We start from the raw sequence: 21,166 nt of genomic DNA on the forward strand, positions 1-21,166 counted from the left end.
TCTAGAGCTGTGCAGTAGTTTAGCCACTAAGCACATGGGTCTAGAGCACTTGAGAGATGGTGAGTCTGAGTTGAGGTGTGCTGTTTGAAAGTGTAGAACATACCTTCAGTTTCAAAGACTTAGTGTGACAGAGAGAATATAAAATATCTCAGTAATAATACTCTCTTCTATTGATTACATGCTGAAATAATGCTTTGAATAAATTATGTTAAAATAATTAAAATTAACTTCATCCTTTTTTACCTTTTAAGAACATGAAATTTAAAATTGCATCCGTGGCTTGCATTTTATTTCTATTGGACAGTGGTCTAGAAACTTGATGAAATTATGATTAAACATTATTTAATGTTGTGTTGTACTAAGAGGTACATAATATGAGTTTGTCCCACTCTTAATGATACTAGATTTGGCATTTTCCAAAACTATTTTAGGAATACATTTTGATCACTTTCAGAACTTTCCATTATAAAGGGGTGTGTGTGTGTAAATATATATATATATTTTTTTAAGGTATTTTTTTTGAAATCACTTCCAGAGTTTTTGTTGTAACGATATGTTAAAAAAAAAAAAACCACTCAGAACTTACTATTTAAAGATAGATTTTGAGTATTTCTGGAACTCTCCAGAGCTAAGATACATTTTTTTCTTTTGCAGTGAGGTGATATTTTGGCACCTTGGGAACTTCCTGTTTCCATTCTTTTTTACCTAATGGTTTTAGTGCCCCTTCAAGATCCCTTCCTGAATAAATTATGTTGGATGCTATTCAATATGGTGATTTTTATTTTTTGTTTTTTTTAAAGATTTTATTTATTCATCAGAGGGAGAGAGAGTGAGCACAGGCAGACAGATTGGCAGGCAGAGGCAGAGGGAGAAGCAGGCTCCCTGCGGAGCAAGGAGCCCGATGTGGGACTCGATCCCAGGACGCTGGGATTATGACCCGAGCCGAAGGCAGCTGCTTAACCAACTGAGCCACCCAGGTGTCCCCAATATGGTGATTTTTAAATGCTATTATTTCTTTTTCATACAGTTGTCATTCTTCTATAAAGAAGAACGTTCCTTTTTCTTCTTTCTCTTTTTCATTTTATTTTTAGGTGAAAGAGCTATGTGCCTACAGCTTAGTTCATACAATAGATGTTTGATTAGAAAAGTTAAGTACAAATGCAATTTTGAAATATGGAGTCAGCTTACATGGACAATGGTTATCCACTCCTTAAAGGAACCGTATTGTAAATCATTTTTTTGCAAAGCTTAGTAATCACCTGTTTATCTCTGTTATCCTACAAACTTGAATTTTCATGTATAGCACATTGTTCAACAAGTTACTAACTCCTTATTCTGTTGCATACACCGTGTTATGCACTTAGAGTTGGAATGGTAAGTGGAAGAAACATGGCTGTCCTTCATGTAGGAGGCATCCTTCTGGATGAGGAGACAGACTTCCCCAGAACTCAGTGAGTGAAGGCAATTAGGAAGATGTATCTGAAGAATCTTGATTTGGAAGGCATTATAAAGGCTTTTCCTCACAAACCTGCTCAAATAAATGCTTTGAAATTCAGAACCCTCAGCCGTTACTCTCTGTGGGTCTGATGTGAAGACTATGTAGCAGAGTTGGCAGGTCCCTGCTGTTGTCTTTCTCATGTAACCCTGAATTATGATTGTAGATGTCTTCCCTCAATTCCAATCTTTTCCTCAAGTTTTTTTTCCTCTCTGAACATTTCCCCAGCATTGCTGAGGTCCACAGCTGCATAAGGCATGTCCTAGAGACGTACTTTAGAAACTCCTAATAGCCTGACATAGACACGTCCAGTTAGATGTGGACATGTCTTTAAAGAAATAAGATGTCTGTCAGTTACAGTGCTGTGACCTCAGGTTCCAGAATATGAACGCAACATTCTTTAGAAGAGATGCTTCACTTTGGATTGAATCTAAGTTTAGAATCAGTCAACTTCTTGTCAAAGGGAGAAGGAGAACCTCCGAGACAGGAAAGCACCTTGCTATGAATTGGTTTGGAAATTACTTCTCTAAATTTCCTGAGGATGCGTCCTTACTCAGCCTACACTCACCTCTGTTGCTTTCACTCATCTCTTCTGAAGATGAACATTTTCTTTCCAGTGTGAGGTAGAGAGTTGGGTGATTTTTTTCTTTTTCTTTTTGGGTAGCATATCAAATCTCTTTCTGTCTCTCTGTCTAAAAATCAGTCTCTTCTTAGGAGGAGCCAAGAGAAAAAAACTGGGCTTGGGAAGAAAGTAGTTGCTATCATTTTCCACGGGTACTTGAAAAGGGGCAACTGATTAGTTCCTTCAGGCCCTGCTTGGCCAGCGAAAAGAGAAGGGCTGGCTTGGGTGAAAGTTATTCTTAACTTTCAGCATTGAACCTTGACCAAGTAAAACTTGACTACTGGGGGCTGCCAGTAATTTCTAGTCCTTTGAAATAAAAACTCCAGAGCTTTGGCTTCAGTTAAGTTTGAATTAATCAAGGAAGCCTGGGTGGGAGGCAGAATGAATGCTTTTTAGTATTGCAAGTTTCATCAAGGAAGAAGGTGACAGGAACAATGCCCACCGTGCCCGCCGCGCACCCACCCTCCCCCCTGCCCCCCCCCCCGCAAGGTGAAGCACCAGACAAGTGGGTACACAGGGTGGGGAATGTGCTTAGCAGCAGCAAGAAGAGGACCACAGAGTGAGGTCAGAAAGCGGGAGAGTGTGCATCTCCATCTTCCAACACTGGGCCTCTTGCCTTGTGCTTTGAGTCAGCCTCCTGCTTCCATCAGCTGAAGCCTCCCTCTGTTGCTTATCTCTTAGGGTGACTAAACTTCATGGTTTACCTTGGCATCTCCTGAGTTGAGCCCTGGAAGTTCTCCCTCCTGGGAAAACCCTTAGTCCTGGGAAAGCTGGGTGATGGGTCCCTGGGATCGAAGTTTTAGGTATTGGGGCAGCCCGTGTGACACCTGAGAAACTGCCTGAGAGCACCTGCCTCCATTCTCTGTTTCTTGGGAAAGGGTACAGAAGGCCCCAGGGCAGTGCAGGATCATGAAGTTAGAATAACAGTAGCCTCCACCCACTGCAAGCCTCCTGAGTGCCCGGAGTGTGATCCTCTTTGGTCCTCAAGACCACTACAGAGGGAGGATGTTTGCAATCCAGTTTTATGGGAGAGAGACCAGAGCTGAAGGCAGTGATGTGTTTCGTAAGGTCAGACAAGTAGAAGGCAACCAGGCCACATTTGAATTTTAGCATGCCTGAGCCTAAAATCTGTCCTCCATTCAATGAAGAACTTGCTGAATCTGATGGCAAATGGGTGGTGTGGAGGGATGCAGGAAGTTTGAGGCTCCTCTCTGCTTTTATTTTATGTATTTTATTTATTTGTTTATTTATTTATTTAAGATTTTTATTTATTTATTTGACAGACAGAGATCACAAGTAGGCAGAGAGGCAGGCAGAGAGAGAGGAGGAAGCAGACTCCCTGCTGAGCAGAGAGCCCGATGTGGGGCTCAATCCCAGGACCCTGTGATCATGACCTGAGCCAAAGGCAGAGGCTTTAACCCACTGAGCCCCCCCCAGGCGCCCCTTCTCTCTGCTTTTATTTCCTCTCTCCACACCTGAGAAGTGTAACTTTGCTAGAAGGAAACACCAAGATCCCATAATTTATAACTAGATTTGAGGAGGACTCAAAGAGAAGAGATATGGACATTTAGTTTTGGTCTAGTTCACCAAATAGCCTGCCAGGTGTCAGGTTGTGTGCTGGATTCTGGGGTTACGGGATCAGGGGGTGCGGGCAAGCAGCTTGTGCTCACTGACCCCAAGGAACAGAGGAAATAAGACAGGCATAAAGGTGGTTTCTTCACCAGTCTGAAATCTTCATAGCTGTCTTTGTTCGCTCTGAGCTTCCGTAACACAGCGTCATAGACTGGGTGGTCTCGTGAACTGAAATTTATTTTCTCACCATTCAGGAGGCTGGAAGTACAAGATCAAGGTGCCCGCATGGTCAGGTTCTGGTGAGGGCTCTGCACCTGGCTTGCAGCCTTCTTGCTGGGTGCTTAACGTGGCCTTTTTACATGGCAGTTTTATCAGCCCAGTCTCCCACCCCTATTCCTCACTTCACTGTAATCACGTCCTCAAAGCACTGTCTCCAAATACAGTCACACTGGGGGCTGGGGCTTCAACATAGACTTGGTGGGGACACAGTTCAGTCCGTACCATGGGCCCCAACCCACAGTGTAACAAACATATTTAAGTGTACCCATACCACACGTTATATCCATACTTTTTCTGACGATAGGTGAAAGGATTTTTATAATTTTGCTTTTGCAATTATTTGGCTCTCCGCAATTAGTTCATTTTATGATTGGCTCTTGTTTCTCAGCAATCATTCGTACTTGGGATTTTTTTGCAAAATGAGAATTCTAAATTGTTTTTAAATGTAGTAAAATATTTGTGAATTTGACAGTTAATGAGGTTGGCATAATGCTAGACTTCAGTGTTTAGTTGAGCATTAACTAATTTTGGATTCTGTCTTATAGTTTTTGTATTTTGGAGCCAGTACTTTTTCCTAGGCCTCAGATAGTGTTGCAGGCTCTTGAAAAGCTCGTTAGCTTGCCAGCCTTGTCTCTAAATGCCTGAAGGATGAAAGGGTTGGGGCTATTTATAGCTCCACTTTGCACTTCCAGACAGGTAGCTCCTGACCTTCAACTCCCAGCTGGGGTCTCCTTGGCACCGAAGACCCGCTATCTTCCACCCACCCTCTTCCCCACCAGCCTTCCTCCTACTCTGTGCTCTCCGCCATCTTTCTCACGTTGACATCCCCACCCACCCGATGGGAGACTCAGAGGCCGGTGTGGTCATTTGTGGCCCCCACATCCACCTGTGCCAGCTTTCAGGCAGGCTGGTGTCAGGATGACAGCTTCGGTATTGCTGGCGATGTGGTTAGAAATCTCGATTTCTGTACCTCTTGTCTGGAGACCTGCGCTCTTGGCTCCGGGTGAGGCTTGGGCATTTGTTTTGTTAACAAGCTAATGTGTTTGTTAAAGGCCCATCAGGTTAGGGAGGGCGTGGATGCGGGCAGTGTTAGTGGAAGGAAAGAGAGATGTGGACCTTAATAATAAGAACGATGCACCCCCATTGGATTTACTGCCCTGATTTAGAGGTTCTCAAAGGGCCCTCTGCTGTTTCCAAGATGCCCTCAGGGTGTTGCCTTAAGGGTGCTCAGGAGTGTTCCTCTCTGCCCTCCAGGCCATGTGTCACAGGTGCTGAGCCTTGGTGACTAGTCCCGTAACAGCAGCTGTTACAGGAAGAATTTCTGCTGTCTCTTGTTTATTTTGTCTCCCGTGTGAGGCAGGCTCGCTCTTTCATTCTTCACAGCCCACCAGAGACAGGTACAGACTGTTAATGAGGCTTGCTGAGAAGAAAGCAGGAGGTAGAATAATTACTACCCTGTACAGGCTCACGCTCATTCTGGGGCGGTCCCTCGACCATCCTCTCAATCTGCCCCTTCCAGAAGGCTAGGTACAGCTTACCCTTCCCTGTGGGACTACCCCAGGTATCTCCATGGTAGGAGCTGGGGCAAAACCGGCTTTGGGGCCCAGAAAGAGAAGGGAGTTTTTCCACTTCACTTTTGAAGGCTATCCCCTCGGCCCGTATTTTCTTTATTTTTCTTTCTTTTTTTTTTTTAAATTTTAATGATTTTATTTATTTATTTGAGAGAGAGAGAGAGCATGAGAGGAGAGAGATCAGCGGGAGAAGCAGACGCCCTGCCGAGCAGGGAGTCCGATGTGGGACTTGATCCCAGGACTCCAGGATCATGACCTGAGCCGAAAGCAGTCGCTCAACCAACTGAGCCACCCAGGCGCCCCTCGTCCCGTATTTTCTACTTGAGAATGGTGACGTGGACTATCTCTTCCCTTCAGGGAAAACTAGTCCCAAGTTGTATTTGGTGGGCCCCCAGGATAATCATATAGTACTTTGACATGAGGACATCTTCTGGGGGCACCTGGGTGGTTCAGCGTGTTAAGCATCTGACTCTGGGTTTCAGCTCAGGTCATGATCTCAGGGTCCTGGGATCCAGCCCCGTCAGGTTCCACACTCAGTGAGGAGTCTGCTTGAGATTCTCTCTCTCCCTCTCCCTCTGCCCTTCTCCCACCAAAATAAGTAAATAATCTTTAAACAAACAGAAAAAGACATCTTCTGAAGTCTTGATTGTTTGTTTAAATAACTGCATGTACAATTTCTATGACCTCGTCCCAATTTCCATGCCCAAGCCCTATTAGTTTCTTCAATGAAGGCTCGAAACCCCTGGGTACAGCCTCACTCAAGGCACCTGGTTACATACACTCAGACACAGCAAACTAATTATTTGTCCTTCATTCAACCCAATAATTCTGTGAGGTCATCTTTTTTTTAATCTTACTTCCAAACAAACAGAAACAGAGACGTTAAGCGACAGTTGAGGTCAAGCTGCCAGCAAGTGACATGCTGATGTCTGAACTGAGTCCTCTTGGTTCCAAATTTGTGGATTTAACTATTACAAAATACTAAGGAAGTAGGCCGGACCTTAAGGGTGAATGACAGGGTCTGGAATAATCATGCCATTACCAGAGAGAGGGCTAAGTCAGGGCAGAAGTTGGGCGGGGGGAGGGCAGATGGTGAGGAGGTTGGGCTACGAATTAAGAGCCACTCAGCATCTGTGTCCCTTTCTCCTTTTTATTACCCCGTCTTGGCTTAATGGTTATCCTTCTGAACCATCCCCTTTGTTTTCAAGTTAATCACTGTTTTTGACTCTCCAGGAGCCATGCGCCAGCCCAGGCTGTGGTGAAGCAGCCCGACCGGGGAGGCCCTGGCAGAACCACCATCGCAGCGATCGTCCAGACTGGGGGAGACTGGAGCACGGGCCTCTTCAGTGTCTGCCGAGACAGGAGAATCTGTATGTGTTCCCTCTTCACTCAAGCCCTTGACTATTTTCTTTCCCAAGTCATCCCTGGGTGCAGGAGCTACATCAGGCACGAGGACAGAAATATAATGGCTTTAGAATAAGCAGACCAATCTTCTAGCGGCTCACGTGCACTCCTTGGCAGGAAAAAAATCTTGCTTTTCAGGGATGTGGATGCTTTTATAGAATAAGTGGTAACTTCAAAGATTTTTTAAATGACGAACTCCACTGTTGGCAAAGATGCATGAAATGGGCTTCCCCATCTGCTGCTGGTAGGAGGAGACGTTGGTATAACCTTCCCGCCGGATGGCTTAGCAATACGTATGACAAGAACCTCAAGTGTTATATAGCTTTGGCCCAGTCATTACATTTTTAGGCATTTAGTCTAAGGAGGTAAATCACGTGCAAAGATTTAGCAGTATTAAATTCTGCAGCATTGGTTATTGTGGCAACAATCTGGAATGACCTGAGATGTTTGATGGGGCATGCACACAGTGAGTTATTATACAGCCATGAAAAGTCACATTGTAGAATAACAGTCAATGGGATGAAAGATGTTTTGGTACATTTTTAAGTTAAAGAAGCAGACTGTAAAACTAAGCACATTAGACACCATTTTTTTGGGGGGGGATATTTTAAAAAAATATCTGGAAGGATACAAATATAAATGTTTATGACATACTCCAGATGCTAGGCTCATGAGTAATTTTATTTTCTTTTTGCTTCTCTCTTTCTAGTTTTCTAGGAGGAAGATGCACTACTCTTTTAAGAACAGAAATAATCACAAAAAGCCCCCTATGTTGACTGAAATATTTTCAGATACTATTTTAGCTCTAGAGAGGTACCAATAACACTCCCCTAGCTGTATGATTGTCCCCTGGGAATGAAGTTCAAAGCACATCGATTCCATTTTTATCTTAGGATATTCTGACTCATCTCTGGTACCATGTCAGCATCCCTTTCCAAGTCCTGCCTTTGCCCTAGGGAGCATCTCGGCCACAAGACTTTCTGGGGGATGCGGTGTCGCTGTGGGGAGGTCACTGTTAGATATGCATTTGTCACTAACATTCAAAATCCAGCAGACCCTGGGTCTATTATTTTTGAAGAATATGGCTTTCTCTGCCTTTTGCTGGTTTTTGGAAAGATCTGGATTCATTCCTAAAGCCTCATAGTATCGATCAGAGACCCGTCTGAGCCGTTACATGGTCCTAGTCCCTACTCAGCTGACAGTCTGGCTGAGGCTAAAGCTCTCCCACCAAGTTTTGGTATTCTGGTCCTCTACGCTTGAGCCCCTCACTGTTTGCCTGGGCCCCATAAAGAAGAGATTGCCTTGTAGAATACCTTACCCTCCATCCCTGCCCATCGGACGCAGAGCTCAACAGGTTTCTTCCTACCGCTGCTACCCTTGTGGACTTCTTTTTTTTTGTTAAGATTTTTTTTTTTTTTTTAAATTTGACAGAGATCACAAGTCGGCAGAGAGGCAGGCAGAGAGAGAGGAAGGGAAGCAGGCTCCCTGCCAAGGAGAGAGCCTGATGTGAGGCTTGATCCCAGGACCCTAGGATCACGACCCGAGCTGAAGGCAGAGGCTTTAACCCACTGAGCTACCCCGGCGCCCTCCCATGTGGACTTCTGATCAGATAATGACGGCAGCCATTCTCTGATTTTCTCAGCTTCTTCCTTGTTCTCTTCCAGATACTTTGACTTTGGTTGTCCCCTGTACTGAGGCCCAGAGAAGGCAGAATAGCCATGTGGAGATGTGGAGATCTAGCATCAGATTAGGAAGTAGACATTTTCCTTTCGTAGTTTGTAGTTGGGTGTTGGGGAGTCATCAGTACATTTTCAAGTATGGCAAAGCCTAGAATATAGTGTAGTGATGAGGAGAACATGTTTGTATCAGATGAGACCTTGCCTTGTATCTTGGCTTGCCTCTTACTGGCTATTTGACCTCGAACAAATTCTCTGGGTCTTCACTTTGCCCCCTCTAAAGGAAGGATAATAAAAGTGCTCGCCTCAGGGGTTGTTGTTAAGATAAAACGTAATACCTAGAGACAAACCATAAGAGACTCTTAATCTCACAAAATAAACTGAGGGTTGCAGGGGGTAGGGGGTTAAGGAGAGGGTGGTTGGGTTATGGACACTGGGGAGGGTATGTGCTATGGTGAGTGCTGTGAATTGTGTAAGCCTGACGATTCACAGACCTGTACCCCTGGGGCTAATAATACATTATATTTAATTTTTAAAAAAGAAAAAAAAAACCCAAAACAAAAACGTAATATCTAGAACCCATTCTTAACACTGGCTTGGAACTTGACTGGATCATTTTTTTTGGTTGCATGCTCTACTGGATTGAATAGTCCTTTCAAAGTTCATGGCCACCTGTACGGTCTGAATGTGACCTTATTTGGAAATAGGGTTTCTGCTGTGTAGTCAAGTTTAAAAAGAGGTTCTACTACATTAGGGTAGATCCTAATCCAATGGCTGGTGTTTCTCATAAGAAACAGAAAATTTAAGTACAAACACTTAAGAAGAGAAGCCATGGGAAAACAGAAGCAGAGATTAGAATAACGCCTTCATAAGCCAGAGAATGCTAGGGATTGCTAGCATCCGCCAAAAGCTTGGAGAAAGGCATGGAAGAGAATTTTCCTCAGAACTTCTGGAAGGAACGAACCCTGCTAACATCTTAAGTTCCTACTTCTAGCCTCCAGAATTCTCCATTGAGAGAATGATTTCTTTTCTTTTTTTAAGATTTTATTTAAATTCCAGTTACCACCATATATTGGAATATTAATTTCAGGTGTACAATTTAGTGGTTTCACACGTCCATACCACAGCTGGTGCTCATCACAACGTATCCTCCTTAATCCCCATCACCTGTTTCACCCATTCCCCCTCTCCTCTGGTACTTGTTAGTTTGTGAGAAAATAATTTCTATCACATAAAGATGCCCAGTTTATGGTATTTGTTATGGCATCTCCAGGAAACTAATACACAAATAAACATTGGATTTCATTTGGAGGCGTTGGGGTAGCTCAGAGAATCAAAAAATCAACTGAAAACTAAGCTCAGAAAGGACAAGCTGTATTTTTATACCGTATTTCTTTAAAGATTTTATTTGTTTATTTGACAGACAGAGATCACAAGTAGGCAGAGAGGCAGGCAGAGAGACAATGTTTATTTGTGTATTAGTTTCCTTTAACACACTGAGCCACCCAGGCACCCTGAAATAGAACATTCTTTACATTTTGGCACGATCTGTGGAGAAGGGGCCATGGATACCCAGTACAAGATGATCTGGAATGTTCTGTGTCCTGGTTATTATTCCCTGGATGGACCTCCATTTTATGACTGCTCATAGTGTCTCAAAGCTGACTGTCTCCGAAGAAAATTTCGAGGTGATGCGCTTTAAACGCTCATTCTCCACGCTGTCATCAACCCGGGACACGAGTAGAGTATGAGTGCTCTGGAGCCTGGGCTGCTTTTGTTTAAAAGGGCTGCTTTATCCACAGAATTTCAATTCAAGCGGACCACTGTGTAAATAGTTGTGACAAACTTGGGAACAAAAAAGGAGAGCCGCTTTCCGTGACTTTTTCCACGTCAGAGTCCCATCCTGGGACAGCCTTCCATTACATGTTGAGAATTACTGCTATAATTTGTCATCCACTAAATAAAGGGTATGTCAAGAACAGCGGTGATTTTCTTTTTTTTTTTTTTTTGACATTTTGCTTTGTCATTTTATTGCAATTACATTTTAAATTTATTTTTATTTATTTTAAAGATTTTATAAATATTTTAAAGATTTATAAATAAAAGTTTTTATTTATTTATTTGAGAGGGAGTGAGCGAGAGAGAGCACAAACAGTGAGGGGGCAGAGGGAGAAGCAGGCTCCCCGCTGAGCAGGAAGCCCAATGTGGGGCTCATTTCCAGAGCCCCGAGATCATGACCTGAGCCTGCCTCCCTCTTCCCTCCTGGGCACTTTTATCTGCATTCACTGTGCGCTGGGGTTGGCAAATGGATATTTCTGAGTTCTTTGGAGATGGGTTTGCTGCAACTCAGGTGTGAAAATAAAGCCACAGGGAAGTAAGTGGCTGCTAAATGTTGTCCAGGGTGAGAGGCCAGATAGCCCCGCTTCGGGAATGTTTGTGATGTTTCCCCAGAGAAGGTTTATGTGGCGGGTTTAATAAATGCACGTTGGTTTGTAACTCAATAGTTACTGAGTTCCTATGCATGTGCCGACAGGTGATGGGTGTTACAGTCGTAATAGTGAGTAAGACAGAGAGGGTTTCAGAAAGGAGATAGACATTAAGCAAATGAATCCACAAACAATAATAGCAGTTGTGGTAAGTGCCCTGAAGGAAAGAAAGAGGGTGTTATGGAAGGAAACTATAGGGGAGTGGGGTCAGAGACGGCCTCTTTCAGAAACCAACTTAAAGCTGATACGGAAAGCTGGGAGGAAACGACACTCAAACCACCTCCGCGTGGAGGGCACCATCAGCACATGGGGGTGAAGAGCTTGGTGGGACTAGTACTTACCAGATGCTCAAGATGTAGAATGGAGTGGGCCAGGATTCTCTCTGGTTTTCTGGAAGAGGAAGGCTTGAAAAGGCCTCTGATGGAGGTCTGTGTCCCTGAACTCTATCTTGGGTACAGTGTACCTCTCTAGAAGGAGGCACCACTGCTTCTTGCTTACCCCTGCCGAGGCCAGCAGGGTGCCTGGTCCGCAGGAGGCGCTGAAAAACATTTGCTGAACAACCCATCAGTGAATGAATTTGAACCTATATTCTCACTGGATGCTTTCTTGCTTGCTTTTATTGAAAGAATCATAGTTGGAAGGGTTACTGGGGTCACTGGTCTGGCCCCTCACCTGCTTGTCAAAACCTGTCAAGGTTTTGACAGCTGTGGCTTTCTGAGCATTTCTAGGAAGGAGGGCTTTTCTCTTTGGGAGTCAGCTTTGTGCTTTAAAAAAAAAAAAAAAAGAAAGAAAGAAAAAGAAAAAAAAGGTCCCTGGGTGGTTCAGTCAGTTAAGCGTCTGCCTTGGGCTCAGGTCATAATCCTGGGTATGGAGCCCGGCAATGGGCTCCCTGCTCTGTGGGGAGTCTCTTTCTCCCTCTCCTCTGCTGCTCTCCCTGCTTGTGCAAGCTTCCTGTCAAATAAATAAATAAAATCTTTTTTAAAAAGAGATTTTGTAAAGTTTAGCATGCACACGATGCAAAATTAAAAAGTACCTACCCCTTTGATACATTTGCTGCCTGTCCACCCAGTTTCCCCAGAGACGACAACTCTTACCTGAGTCCACATACAGACTGTATGCTTGTGAAGGTGTACAATAACTTTGAAGCAAAGGAGATTATTCTTTCTATTATAACAGTATTGTGGAGTCATCATAAAAAGGAAAAATACGGAATCTTATGAAAAAACAAAAACCAGTGTCCTGTAATCCCAGCTGTTGGAGATAATTATTGTTGATATTCTAGTACCTCTTCTTCCAGATTCTTTGCTGTACATGGATTTATGTAATTTCCACAAATAGTAGAACTATAAACACATGCTGTTCTGCACCAAATATCTTATATTGCTGCATAGATTCCATTTTATGAGTGTACCATAATTTATTTATCCAGAAATCCATTGGAGCACCGTAATGTGGTTTCCAGACTTCTTGCCGTTCAAACTCACACTCCCTGAATGTCTTCATACAGACGGCACTTTGCGTGTGTGTAAGTTTACCTGTTGGACAATTGCTGAGGAATCAACCTGTTGGTCAAATAGTAGGTACCATTTTAAATCTTGATAGATGCTGCCAAGTGGATCTCCATTTGGAAGTTGTACTAACTTACAGACCCACCCACAGGTATGGGGGTGCCCCATTTCTTTCTTTCTTTCTTTTTTTTTTTTAAAGATTTTATTTATTTATTTGACAGAGAGAAATCACAAGTAGATGGAGAGGCAGGCAGAGAGAGAGAGAGGGAAGCAGGCTCCCTGCTGAGCAGAGAGCCTGATGCGGGACTCGATCCCAGGACCCTGAGATCATGACCTGAGCCGAAGGCAGCGGCTTAACCCACTGAGCCAACCAGGCACCCCCCCATTTCTTTCTTGACCATCTCTTACTGTTCAGTGGTTCTGCCTTTTTGTAGTAATTGATTTAAACCGTGCCTCGCTGCAGTTTCCACCCCCCTTTTCTACTTCTGCTCTCTGGGGGCTTTGCACTCTGGTTCTGTGTAGGCTTTTTCTTTCTCAACTCCCCTGTGAGTGAGAGGGGTGAATAATAAATCACTTCCATGCATGAGGGTGGAGCCCATCTCAGAGGATAGGCCAGGAACACTGAGGGACTGGGTGCTCATATAACCGCCAGGCCTATGGGTGCCATGTAAGAGGAAGAGGCTGAATTTCTGGCTCAAATCCTTTTGAGCCTGAGGTCCTAAAAACAAATAAAATACAATAATATATATTTGCATATATGTATATACACAAATAACACAGGTATATGTTCACCTTGTAAGAAATGAAACATTACAGAAAAGGAAACCATGAATGTTCTTTTTTATTAAATCCTTCCAGATCTTTTTTTCCATGTTTACGTATGGAGCCATTAGAAGTATATACTACTCTTTTGTAACTCTTTAAACAAACCATAAATAGTGTTATGCTGTATGTATCATTATGCAATTTGATTTTTTAAAGGATTTTAAAAAAATTTATTTATTTGAGAGAGTGAGAGTAGGAGTGGGAGGGGCAGAGAAACAGGGATAGAGAATCTCCAGCGGACTCCTTGCTGAGCATGGAACCTGATGTGGGGCTCGAGCGCATGACCCTGAGATCACAACCTGAGCAGAAACCAAGAGTTGGCCACCCAACTGACTTTGCCACCCAGGTGCCCCTTAAGGTTTTATTTATTTACTTATTTGAGAAATGGGGGCAGGACCAGGGGAGGGGCTGAGGGAGAGAAGCTCCAGCAGACTCTGTGCTGAACGTGGAGCCCAATGCAGGGCTTGATCTCATGACCTGAGGTCATGATCTGAGCCAAAATCAAGAGTCAGAAACTTTACTGAGTCACCAAAGTGCCCTTGCAATCTGATTTTTTTTTTTTAAACTCAAAATATGTCTTAGAGATTTAATTCTCTTGGTACTTAATCTTTCACTGCATTCTTCTTCTTCCTCCTCTTTTTCTTCTTCTTTTTTTTTAAGATTTTATTTATTTGACAAAGAGAGCAGAAACGTGAGTAGCAGCAGGCAGAGGGAGAGGGAGAAGCAGGATCTCCACTAAGCAGGGAGCCTGATGAGGGGCTCGAACCCAGGATGCTGGGATTGTGCCCTGAGCTGAGACCTTTTTTTTTTTTTTTTTAAATTAACACATAATGTATTATTTGCTTCAGGGGTACAGGTCTGTGAATCATCAGTCTTGCACTATTCACAGCACTCACTGTAGCACATACCCTCCCCAGTGTCCATCACTCAGCCACTCTATCCCTTACCCTCCACCTCCCAGCAGCCCTCAGTTTGTTATGCTTTGTATCTTATGCTTTGTATCCTTCTCCAGTTCCATTTTATTTCATTTTTCCCTCCCTTCCTCCCACAACCCCCCCACTCTAACTCTCAAATTTCTCATATCGGAGATATCATATGATAACTGTCTTTCTCTTATTGACTTATTTCGCTCAGCACAATACCCTCTAGTTCCATCCATGTCATTGCAAATGTGAGCTGAGATATTTAACCAACAGAGCCACCCAGGTGCCCCTCTTTCACTACATTCTTAATTATTCCATAGTATGATTTATACCATCATGGCTTATTTATGCTTTCATCTATTAGTGCACACTGAAGTTTTAAATTTCAAGCTACAAATAATTCTACAGTGGACATCCCTGTACTGCTTCTTACTCTAGGGTAGATGCTCACATGCAGAATTACTAGATCCTAGTGTACTTAAAGTTTTACTAGATTCACCCAAGTTGCTTTCAAAAGGACTGTGTAGCAATTCCTCTCTGGTTTCCCCACAATGTAAATATTGAAAAACTTGGCATGCTTCTGGGGTTTCTGAAGGTCTCAATATACATTTCCCTGATTACTAATGGCTGGCTTTTCACGGTTGCTATTGACCATTTGTGTTTCCTTTTTGGTCAATTACCTATTCATGTCCTATCCCCATTTTCTTCTTTTGCTTAATCCTTTATATATTGATTTGTAGGAGTTAGCAACTATGCTGTAAAAATTTCTCCTAGAGACTCTTTAATACAGCATTCCATGGTCCCGCTTTTGCCCATTCCTCTTGAGGTGTGAGCCAGGAGTTTTTAATCTCACTCACTCCACCATCTAGAACTGCAACATCTGACGAAAAGGAACTTTCCTAAAGTTGCATGATGTGAGAGCGTCACACAGGAATAAATACAAATTAGTGGTAGTTCAATCTTGGAACACACATTCACAACCATTGTAACGTAAATTCATAAAACATGAGAACATACAGGATTGTATGTAGTAGTAAAGACTTTGGGCTCGGGGCCAGACTACCTGAGTTCAAATCTGACCTCTTCTCCTTTCTAATACACGTATCCCTCTGGCCGTCAGTTTATTATCCGTTAAAATTGACACAATAAGAATATCTGTCTTATAGGATTGTTGTGAGAATTAAGTGAGTTAATGAATACAATATATTTTTAGCAGGGATTGGTACATGGTGAACTCTAATGTTAGCTATTACATTAATAAGAATTTGAATTTCATGTGATATATTTTTTAAATCCTGTCCCAAGGTAACTGAATATGTGTTTTGGTGTGTTGCCTTCAGCATCTAGTAGCTACATCCTAATGAATGCTTAGATAACATGGTTATCTGATGGAAATGATTAAAAATAAAAATAACAGCATGTATTTTTTAAAAAGACATACCAGTCGTAAAGCTGAGATGCAGGGGTTCCAATGCAAAAAGCAACATTTTTACAGTATACATACTGAGGATGGTGGGCATTTTTACAGTATACATACTGAGGATGGTGGGCATTTTTACAGTATACATACTGAGGATGGTGGGCATTTCTCCTTGCCAGCGATAGTAGTGCAGCTCAGGCGATTGTGTAAACACAATTTATTATTTACTTAGCTTGTCAGCTTTATAATTATGCAGTTTTTGATTAATTTTTTATTTGCAGGCATTTGCACTATTTCATCATCCATGCCTTAAATGAGAGTTGATTGGTTGTTTTTTCCTGTGCCATGATTTCCATGTCTCCTAATTCAGGGTTGCCTGCACTAGGACCCCTATAAACTTGCAGGAAGTTGACTGGGCCATGTGTCCTCTGAGCTGTTCATCCCAGTGGTCGGTGCAGGGTGGGGCCTTCTGATCTGGCTGGGAGTAATGATTTTTTTTTTTTAAGTGTGGGGCAAAACATCTCAGACTCACTCAAGGCTGAATTCAGAATTTGCTTTGGGGCAAGGGATGCTTACAATACGTGATTTAGTGGATTATCTCACAGCTCCTGAATGGATGGAATAGATGTTCTGGTCTTCAAAGATAGGTTGCTCCTTGTCCTCTTCCCCTCAGAGTCCTCACTCTCCGTATGCATGTGTGCTACCTCAACCCCTCAGAGCCAGGGTGAAGTCCACAATCCTGGAACATCTTTCCGAGCTTCTAAATACAACAGCATTCCTCGCATTTCGCTTTTTTGGCATTGAATCTGGGAGTGGGACTTCACAAGCCCCACTGTTTGGGGAGGGAGGGAAGGACAGGTAACAGAGACAAGCCTTTGGCAGGAACTTCTTGTGCTAGTGACACTGGTATGTGAGCCTTTTTGTCAGGTGCACTTAACAGGCTGGGATCATAACCACTTCAAACTCACGAAAATGGCTAACGTCAGAAGGACTGACAGTAGCCAGGGCTGGTCAGGACGAGGAACAACTAGAACTCTCATCTGTTGCTGGTGGGATTGTTCAGTGGTGCAAATATTTTGGAGAACTCTTTATATCTTGTCAAGTTCAACATAAATCTACCTCATGACCTAGCAATGCCACTTCCAGGAATCCACCTATAGGGAATGAAAATATATGTCCGCATGAAGGCCTGTTCAGGAGTGTTTGAAGTACGTATTCACAATAGCAGAGGATGGACTAGCCAGCGAGAGTCTGGAGAAGCGGTCTGTGCAACAGTCATGTGTTGGATACTACTCAGCGCCAATGAAGAACGTACTACAGACTCACATAACAGCAAAGGTGAACCTCAGGGAACATGAATAAAAGAAGGTGGATATAACAATAAAAATGGTTCCCTGTATATGAAGTCCAAGAGAAGGCAAAACTTATCAACGGGAAGAGAAATCAGAGCAGTGGTTGCCTCTGGAGTGGGGATGGTAGGGCTGCGATTGTTGGGAAGGGGCACAAGGGAACCCTGAGGGCAGTGTTCTACTTGTTACTTGGGTGAGAACGTGATTGTCACAAGTCACCCAACATAACATTTACGGTCTGTTCATTTTCTTGTATATAAATTATGTCTGAATACCATTTATTGCATACATGCGTTAAAGGTCATGGTTAGCTTTTTGGTGTTTATTTATTTTGCTGTTTTATAGTCCTAATTATTTGTGTTCTCCAAGGTCATCCTCATTTGCGATGCTATATGACATAGCATCTTAACTGTATACAAGGAAGTCTTAATCTGCAGTCTGTTGATAGCTTTCAGTGGATCCTTGTACCCCACAAAATTGAACGCAATATTTTGCATGTCTGTGTCTTTTTCTTTTCCCTTGAGGAGTGACTTCATAGCTATCACCATATCCTCAAAAGGGTCTGCGACCCAAAACATATTTAAAACAGAACCTCTGCATTAGATGGTTCATGCAGGATGTGTAGGAAACAGTATCAGGAGTTAAAGATTAATGAATAAATAAATGACACACTGTTTCCAGTTGATGTTCAAGGAACCAAGCCTCTAATAGTTTACAGATTAAAATTGGCAGATGTCACTGGCTCCATGAAACTAGCAAAAATGAGAGTAACCTTCTGGCCGGGGAAATAGAATACAGTCCTGATGAGAATAGCAGGCAGAATCAGCGCACCATAAAAGAGCTTTCAATCACATTTACAGAGAAAGACGCCTGCTATTCACGAGTATCATATACTGGGTCTATTTTAAATGTTGAAAATAGATGAACATAATAGAAGCAACAGCTAAGATTCAACTGTAAAAAATTATTTAATGCTCTTCTCTTGATAGGAAAAAACAATTACCATAGTGAACGCTAACAGAATTGTATCAGGTGCAGCTTTGCCAGTGTTTAACAAAAGACAATTTTGATGTGGCTCAGTTATGGCAATTTTCATCCACTGAGTTTTGACAATTGGTTATTCATTCTCAGTCCCTGATTGCAGGGAGACAGTGCAGCATTCAATGGATGGCATCAGGTTATAAATGCTCTTCGAGACGTGAAGTTGTTCTAAGCACATCTAAGAACCGTGGCTTGCTTTTATGTGGTTATTGACAGGTTTCTGTGGTCTGTTTTGTCCAATGTGCCTTGAGTGTGACATCGCCAGGCATCATGGAGAGTGCCTTTGTTGGCCATTGTTACCCGGGTCCACCTTTGCACTGAGAATTGGCACCAGAGAGAGACATAAAATACGGGTAAGTGTGTTTGAACCGGTATGTGAACTTGGATCTATATAAGAACTTAAATGTCTTTCAAAGCTGTGGTTTAAAAAAAAAAAAAAAGTCTGAGTGAGAATGCTTAAAAAACACCACACTTAGCAAAGAGTTTGGGAAAGGAAAGGGAAGAAATTTCTGACTTCATTCATATGGACTAAAATGGACAGGATGAAAGGCATCTCAAAGGGGGTACTTATGCTGATGATAGGTCAATGGGCTGCTTCTGTTTCTCTCTCTCTTACTGCATCAAGAGAAGATGACAGGTAGAATGGCACCAAATTTGGAGGATTTACTTGGGATGGTCTAAGTGAAAATGAAGTATATGGGGCATATGCAGAATTCACTTTGAGGATTCCCTGGGGATTCTTCAAAGAGCCAGTGTCACTTTCCAGGACAGCTCAGCCTAGGTACAACAAGAGACTGAGCACAGAAAGTCATACATATCAGGATGTGGACAGTTAAAAAAGACATCTCCTTATATATTCAAATGGAATGATCCCTAAAATATATTTCAATATATTGGTTCAATATATTGAATATTGAATTGAATATATTCAAATTCAATTTGAATTCAATATTCAAATTCAATTGAATTTGAATATATATTCAAAAATACATTTTATTCAATATATTGAATAAAAGGTAAAGGACACAGAAGTACACAACTATTCACATATAAGGACTATATATGTACTTGTGCAGACATAGAATTTATCTGGAAGTGTACATAAAAACCTGCCAACAACAGCTGCCCCCAGATAAGTTAAGTGGGTAGCTGGGGACAGCTGTGGAAGAGGGATATACTTTTTACTTCCGGTGCCGCCTTACTGCGAGAATGTTGGACCATAGGCATTTATTACCCACTCCAAGGAAAGAAAGTAATTCGAAGTATTAAGTCCTAATAGGAAAAAAAAAAAAAAAAGATGCTGACAGAGAAACCAGTGGTTTCAAGTGTGAAGTCTGTGTCAGAAGCCCTAAGTGAGGCCAGGTCTTTGAGCTGCAAGGATTGATAAGCGGTTGAGCTGCTTGGCCCTTGGGGGTCCTGGTGGAGCCGTGTTCCCGGGTGTCCCTGAAGGGTATTGACTTGGTGGAACTCGGAAGCAGCGGACGGGATAGGCTCCTGGGGGACGGCACGGGGCCTGAGTGGCTGCTCCAGGACAGAGGCATGGGTCTCACCCTAGGGCACGCTGTGTGAGGACTGGCTCGCCGTGCACTGCTGTTGGCCCTTCTCCATCTGTCAGGTGGCCCGGGAGCTCAAGATGAGGGCCTCCCGACTCTATGAAATCTACACGGCTCCTTCAACCAAGGACAACCTTATCTGACAGAGCTAGAAAAGGCCTCCTCCTCACTCGCTCCCCAAGCCCCTCCTAGAAGAGAGATGGTTCTTAAGTTTTCATGGAAATAGTATGAAAATAAATGATTTCTCCGCTATTGTCTTTACTCTTGTTCGTTCTTCACACACACCTTCGATGAAGTCTCTCTGGCATTCCAGCCTCGCCACGTAAGGCAGGTTCTAGAGATGAGCTTGTGCCTTCCACACCTGCCTAGAGTTGGAGAAGGGTGCATTCCCCCCATCTTCCTACCACCATCCTTTCCTGGGAAGCTTTCTTCCCTACCCCCTTTTGCCCACAGAGCCAGTAGTGGGGCAGGAAATGGTCGATCTTAGTTAGCACCTGGACTGGACACAAAGCATCAATAAATCAGAGAGGCATGGTCCTTCCCTTGTCCTGACTCTTTCAGTCTGCACCTCATGAAGGAGGCGTTCCCGGGTGGCTGCAGGTCTTGAACACCTCTCCGACACTGGCGGGTCTCGGCCCTGAGCTTGAAGCCCTAGGTGGGCAGCTGAATTGTGTCCAACTCCCGCCTGCGCCGAAGCGATACACTGAAGTCCTAACTCCTGGCGTCTGTGAATGTGGCCTTACGTGGAAATAGGGTCTTGCCGATGTAATTAAGATGAAGTCATTAGGGTGGGCCCTAATCCAGCGTGACTGCTGTCCTCACGAAAAGGGGAGAAGAGACACAAAGATAGACACACAGAGGGAAGACAGCGTGTGAAGACGGGTACAGAGATCGGAGAGATGCAGCCACCAAGGCAGGCCTGGGTGACCAGAAGCTGGAAGAGGCAAGGGAGGAGCCTCCACTGGAGGTCTTAGAGGGAGCCTCGCCCTGCCCACATCTAGGTTTTGGACTGGGAGCCTCCAGAACCAGGATAGATTGAGTTTCAATTGCTATAAGCCAGCCAGTTTGCAGCACTCAGTTACCACCGTCCTGGGAAGCGGGTCCAGCCGCCGTCAGCCCCGGGAATGCAACACTCTTGATTTTGTTCGGACAGCAGCACAGAACAGGGCTGAGGAGCCTGGGTCCTGAAGCCCCGACCATCTCTTGCATTTGCAGAGTGTGTAACTGTGGGCGAATGTTCTGATGCCTCTGTGCCTCTGTTTCTTCATCTGTAAAAGGATGATGCTGACCTCAGAGAGCTGTGAGGATTCTCAGAAGTCAAGACTCTTAGCTCACTGCCTGGCAAGTAGCAAGGACTCAGTAAATAGGAGTTGTTATAACTCTTTAACTGCTACTTTATGTTCACAGCAATTTATGTTAGTTTCCCATTTATACCTGGGATG

General features: G+C 43.4%; 1 protein-coding gene across 1 annotated transcript; it reads left to right on the forward strand.

Annotated features, from left to right (window-relative positions):
• Nucleotides 1–1,932: 1,932 nt before the first annotated feature.
• On the forward strand, nt 1,933–19,975 carry PLAC8L1 (PLAC8 like 1). The gene is made up of 4 exons (XM_082724623.1): nt 1,933–2,118; nt 6,773–6,909; nt 18,388–18,524; nt 19,727–19,975. The coding sequence occupies exons 1-4, from the start codon at nt 1,997–1,999 to the stop codon at nt 19,865–19,867; spliced, it is 537 nt and encodes a 178-aa protein (XP_082580749.1). The 5' UTR covers nt 1,933–1,996; the 3' UTR covers nt 19,868–19,975.
• The last annotated feature ends 1,191 nt before the right edge of the window (nt 19,976–21,166 follow it).

This window comes from Mustela nivalis (genome assembly GCF_964662115.1).
Source record: "Mustela nivalis genome assembly, chromosome: 3".
NCBI classification, from domain to species: Eukaryota; Metazoa; Chordata; class Mammalia; order Carnivora; family Mustelidae; genus Mustela; species Mustela nivalis.

Excerpts from the sequence above, each read along its gene's own strand:
- PLAC8L1 (XM_082724623.1), top strand. The coding sequence starts at position 1,997 with ATGAATTGGTTTGGAAATTACTTCTCTAAATTTCCTGAGGATGCGTCC. Across the intron at positions 6,910-18,387 it reads CTGCCGAGACAGGAGAATCT|GTTTCTGTGGTCTGTTTTGT; the intron begins GTATGTGTTCCC and ends GGTTATTGACAG. Across the intron at positions 18,525-19,726 it reads GAGAGAGACATAAAATACGG|GGCACGCTGTGTGAGGACTG; the intron begins GTAAGTGTGTTT and ends GTCTCACCCTAG.